General features: G+C 45.9%; 1 protein-coding gene across 3 annotated transcripts in view; it reads left to right on the forward strand.

Moving 5' to 3' along the window:
• The window catches only part of RAB11FIP3 (RAB11 family interacting protein 3), an 89,987-nt gene that overhangs the window by 49,520 nt on the left and 34,467 nt on the right, over window positions 1-6,000 (forward strand). For all 3 annotated transcript variants that reach the window (XM_060692949.2, XM_060692950.2, XM_060692947.2), the window contains exon 4: window positions 1,116-1,300. In XM_060692949.2, the coding sequence (XP_060548932.1) occupies window positions 1,116-1,300 (185 nt within the window). The remainder of the gene's footprint in view (window positions 1-1,115; window positions 1,301-6,000) is intronic.

Consider the following 6,000-nt stretch of genomic DNA (forward strand, 5'->3'; position numbering starts at 1 on the left):
AGGGATGCTGGGTTCATACATCGCACTAAACCACAAACAAGTTATTGCAGGTAGGCCTGGACTTACAACAGTTCATTTAGCGACCGTTTAAAGTTACAACAGCACTGAAAAACTCATGACCACTTTTCACACTTTGCAGCATCCCCATAGTCACATGATCAAAATTCAGATTCTTGGCAACTGGCTCGCATTTATGACTGCTGCAGTGTCCCGGGGTCATGTGATCCCCTTTTGCGGCCTTCTGATAAGCAAAGTCAGTGGGAAAACTAGATTCACTTAATGTTCTGACCTAGAAAGCATGAAGCAAAGTCATAAATCCAGCCAAACCTCTTTTATTTAAACGACTGTGAATTACGGTCATTCACAGTCAACAAGGCTTTGGCAAACAGTCTTTCAGAGGAATGTTGATCAACACCCACCGTATCTCACTTGGAACGCTGCCAGAGAACCAATTTCCAAGCGCAGGGCAAGGCCAAACTTGGCACAGATTCTATTAGAGTCACGAGCAGAACTTTCCAATCTTGAATCGACCAAATGAAGTAATTGCTTCCTGCAAAAGCCCATGTCCCGTTCGCTCCTCTTTTATGTCCTATGGGAGGAGCCAGTTATCTCCCAGCTGTGGCCTTACTCCCGAGTCAACCCTGCTTTCTTAATCGTTCTTGTCTTCTGGCAGCTCTGCACATGTACACACTAGGAACGGGCTCCAGCTGCTCCTCTGCCTCGCTGCTATCTCCCTCTCTTTCTCCGACGCAGAGCCCTCGTCTGAACTTTCCCCGGCCCCCAGGACTGGCCCAAGTTCTTCCCCAACTTCTTCACTGTCCAACTCTGCTGCCAGCTCCACTGGCTGCCGGCAGGCCACAACACTTAACAACTGCATTACTAGCTTAACAACTGTGGTGTTTCACTTAACAAGTGGGGCAAGAAAAGGAGCAAAACTCACTTCACAAATGTCTTGTTTAACAACAGAAATTTGGGGCTCACTTGAAGTTGTAAGTCGAGGACTACCTATACTATGTGATGTGCTCCACGTTAAAGAGTCATCCATTCTTCTTCGCCTTTGTTGTGCTTGGTGCAGGTTTGTCATTAATATCTGTTTCTCTTTTTGCCCGCCCTAGGCCAATGAGGTAACCGACAGTGCGTATATGGGCTCAGAGAGCACCTACAGTGAGTGTGAGACCTTCACGGATGAGGACACGAGCACGTTGGTCCATCATGAGATGCACGACGAAGTCGAGACAGACAGTGCTGTCGATTCCACGGTGCATTCGGAATTCATGGAGCCAGAGGAAACGGAGAATGGGTATTTATTTACTTATTTAAAACATTTATATAGTCACCCATCTTTCAGCCAACTCTGGGCAGCTCCCAAAAGTTTTTTTAAATATATAGGTAAAGGTAAAGGTTCCCCTTGCACATATATGCTAGTCGTTCCCGACTCTAGGGGGGCAGTGCTCATCTTCGTTTCAAAACCGAAGAGCCAGGACTGTCCAAAGACGTCTCCATGGTCATGTGGCCAGCATGACTAAAGGCCAAAGGCACATGGAACGCTGTTACCTTCCCACCAAAGGTGGTCCCTATTTTTCTACTTGCATTTTTTACGTGCTTTCGAACTGCCAGGTTGGCAGAAGCTGGGACAAGTCACGGGAGCTCACTCCATTAAGCGGCACTAGGGATTCGAACCGGTGAACTGCCGACCTTTCGATGGACAAGCTCAGCAGCCACTGGTATATATAAAACTAAAGAGAAATTTTCTGACAGTGAGAACAATTAATCAGTGGAGCAACTTGCCTCCAGAAGTTGTGGATACTCCAACACTGGAAGTTTTTAAGAAGATGTTAGATAACCATTTGTCTGAAGTGGTGTAGGGATTCCTGCCTGGGCAGGGGGTTGGACTAGAAGACCTCCAAGGTCCCTTCCAACTCTGTTATTATATATATAACTTCCATGGTTGAAGGTTCTTCTTCCTGCTGATTACAGCATCACCCCACCCACGTTGCCTGGCCTGCTGCCTTTCAAGGATTCAGAGAAACCCCCAGAAGCCGAGAGGGACTTTCCTTATTGGTTGCCCAGCAGGATTAAGTTGCTGCTGATTCCTTTTACTTGCCTCGCTCAGCCCATAATCGGCTTTATTGCGGGAGGTCTTGTCCAGAGGCTGCCAACTTTGGATCTGCTGTAGCCCTCCTCTTGGGAAGATATAGCTTTGGCCTCACTACCCTGGAAGTACGGATGCTCTTCTGGAGATGTAGGTATTGTGTGTGTAAGGGGGGGGAGCTGGATTTGACCTTTGGAAAATTAAGATGGGGAGGGGGTATCAACAGCTGCAAGCTGCTTTTGGTTTTGGGTGCCTCTGGTCCCTGCAAGATCCATGTGTGATGAGCATTGTTGTTTTTCCAACACAATGAAGAAATGCATCGGAAGAGAGAGAGAGACAGAGACAGAAAGAGAGACAGACAGACAGAGACAGAGAAAGAGAGAGAGACAGACAGACAGACACAGAGACACAGAGACACAGAGAGAGACAGAGAGACACACACAGAGAGAGACAGAGACAGAGACACACACACACACACAGAGGGAAAGACACAGACAGACAGACAGACACACATACACACACACACACACAGAAAGAGAGACAGAGACAAAGAGAGACAGACAGACAGAGATAGAGAAAGAGAGAGAGAGACAGAGAGAGAGAGACAGAGAGACAAACAGAGAGAGAGACACACACACACACAGAGACAGAGACAGAGAGAGAGACACACACACAGAGAGAGGGAGGAAGGGAGAGAGAGAGAGAGAGAGAGAGAGAGAGAGAGAGAGAGAGAGAGAGAGAGAGATTGATTGAGATTAGATAAAAGACAATACCTACATTTATTGCTAACTGGGAAACCCTTTATGGACTTTCTGCATAAAACGGAAAAATAGCCGGGATTTACAATCTGTGGTTTTGACCCTTAGATAAGATAGGTGGTAAAAAGGAGGGAGTCAAGGAGTGACTTTAGAGAAAGGAGGTAAATCTACAATGGCACTTATAGCTTTTGTAATATATATATATAGGTCAGAAGCCTGTTCTTTAGATCTTTTTCCTTTATTTATCTGTCACTTTTTTCCTTTTTGTTTTGTTTTGCACTTTAGGTTTTTTTTTTCTTTTATGCCTGCCTTTTTGTTTTGTTTCTTACTTTCTTACTCTAGTTTTGTTTGTTTGCATTTGTTTTTGCTCTTGCTTTTAAAACTTCCGGTTATCTCAGCTGAGAGAGAGGTGCGCATGCGATCAGAATGGGGCAGAATTGGGGGGCAGAGAAGCAAAGAGCTGGCAGGAAAGTGGCAAAGTTTATTTTCTCCGAATGAAGGGGGCTAGGAGGTTGCGGAGTGTCAGGTACCACACCAGAAAATTCACATTCTCCTGCTTTTTAGCCTGGTGCCTTAACCAGTCTGATCTGGCTCTCCATATCTACTATCTGTGATCTAATATCTATTAGTCTGGAAGTGCCAGTAAAGACCAATTCCTATTTTAGTTGTCTCTTGTAGCTACAGGCAACAGACTGCCGTCCATTGTTCAGGAAGGTTGCAGGGGTTTTTTGTTGTTTTTGCAAGGATTTTTTTCCCCCTTTAATGCAGAGGTCTTCAAACTTGGCAGCTTTAAGACTTGTGGACTTCAACTCCCAGAATTCTCCAGCCAGCTATTGCTGGCTGGAGAATTCTGGGAGTTGAATTCTGGGAGTTAAAGTCCACAAGTGTTAAAGCTGCCAAGTTTGAAGACCTCTGCTTTAATGGGTGAACTTTCTCTGTGGTAGCTCCCTTTTGTTTGCAATGCTTTGCCTTCTGACTGGCTTGCCCTGTTGAACTTCAGAAAACCTGCAAAGGACAATATTTATGTTTGCGATAGACTGGAAGTCCCTTAATAGATTTTTTGTAACAGGAAACAGGGAAGAAAAAGGAGCTTGTGATTTATGGTTCTGATGAACAGGGGGAGAAAAAGGATAATAGGTTTTGTAACCTTAGAGGAAGAGGTTTTTTTTTTTTAAATTACACTTATATTTGCTGCAAAGAAAATGGGAAGCTCCTTCTTTCCATTTTTTTGAGCCTTTAGTCCTTTTCTTTTCTCTTTTCTGTTTCCCCTTTATATTAGTTCATGTTAGTTTTCATTTCCTTTTTAAAACTTTTAATAAAAACTTACATTAAAAAAAAGAAAAGAAAAATAAAAGCTGTCCATATAAGAAAGCCCTGGAAGGTTTTGAAGGATGTTTGAAGCTTTTTGCAGCTTCAGTTGAAATTAAGAGTTCTTCTTTAATTTTTCCTTCATCCTGAAAGGGGTGAGAGAGTAAGCCTCCCAGTGTCCTTTGAGACTGGAGGGGCCTCGTAATCTTTGCAAAATAAAGAATTTAAAATAAAAGCATATGGACTTTCATGTTCCCTCAGCAATGCAGTGATGGATGAAACTTTTGTGGAAAACAGTTGGCAGGAGGGCATCCAGGGGTGGGTGCTGGGGGTTTGCAGGGGTTCGGGAGAATCTCTAGCTAAGATTCTGTGCAGTTCAGAATCCCACAAATCCCACTCTTGGCTGGCCCCGCCCACCTCTCCCTTCCCCTCCCCGGAGTCCCCACGCGGCCCGTTTTGGATGCAGATAAGTGCAGGGCATGCACGGAGGCTCAGGGAGGATGAAAAACAGGCCTACCGGAAGTTCAGGGCCTCCGGACCCTGGGGAGGCTGTTTTTGCCCTCCCAGAGGCTCGAGGAAAGCCTCTGGAGCCTGGGGAGGGCAAAAATGTCCCCCCACCACCATGGTGCAGGAGGCTGACTAGGCCACATCCACCATGGCCATGCCCACCCAGCACCCATGCTAAAATTTTTGAAGCCCACCCCTGAGGGCATCCCAGGAGAGATTGTGGTGTTGTAGGAGAAAGGCTGATCTGTGACGTAGCTGGTGGCTTGGATATGGGCCTCGGTTGAAGCTCGCTTCAGCTTTGTGGGGCTGTACAGATAGTCCTCGACTTATGACCACAGTTGATCCCAAAGTGTATATTGCTAAGTGGGAAATTTGTTAAGGGAGTGTTGCCCCATGTTACGACTTTTCTTGCCACATTGGTTAAGTGAACCACTAAAGTAGTAACACGGTTGTTAAGTGAATCTGGCTTCCCCCATGGACTTGGCTTGTCGGAAGTTCGCAAAAGGGGATCACGTGACCCCGGGCTACTGCAACCGTCATAAATGTATGCCGGTTATCAAGCACCCGAATGTAAATCACGTGACCATGGGGATGCTGCAACAGTCATAAGTGTGAAATATAGTTATAACTTTCTTTTTTCAGTGCTGTTGTAACTTTGAGCGGTCACTAAGTGAACCTTTGTAAGTCAAAGACTACCTTTACCCCCCCCCCCCTTAGCTGAAAAGGGGAGGTACGGTGGCTCAGTGGCTTAATGATGTTGGAGATGGTCTCAACTCTGGCAGTTCGAGCCCTAGCACTGTATGGCATCGTGAGCTCCCGTCACTTGCTTCAGCTTTTGTCCACTTAACTGTTATATGCAAGTAGATAGATAGGTACCACTTTGATGGTGAGGTGAGCTGGTGCTCTGTGCAGGCAGTCAGATTCCTGCAGGCTCTGAACCTTCCTTGTTACAGTGCCCATTTTCGAGGCAGCTTCAAGAAGGGAGGGGGCCTTGGGTGACACTCCAGGAAGAGCCACTTGTCTTTCTTTCTGATGTGAAACCAACTCACCTTCCTTTGGTGCATCTTGGGAAGCGTGCATGCAGGTCCTACAATACGGCTGGTACCTTACCAAGCCAAACTACTATTCTGCAATAGCACTGTGATCTCCGGCTATTGTAACAATGCCATACAACAACAACAACAACAACAGTAATAATAGCTGCAAAGGCATTTGTGCAAGACAACAGTTTCCTCCTTTTGGCTCCAAAGTTCACCATCCTCTCAGGCACACAATTTCTATCATGCCCAGTTTGAAGAACAAAGATACATCCCACCGCCCCTTCCGAGCTCGGTA

This window comes from Pantherophis guttatus, chromosome 14, assembly GCF_059756535.1.
Source record: "Pantherophis guttatus breed Tessera chromosome 14, ASM5975653v1, whole genome shotgun sequence".
Lineage (NCBI taxonomy): Eukaryota > Metazoa > Chordata > Lepidosauria > Squamata > Colubridae > Pantherophis > Pantherophis guttatus.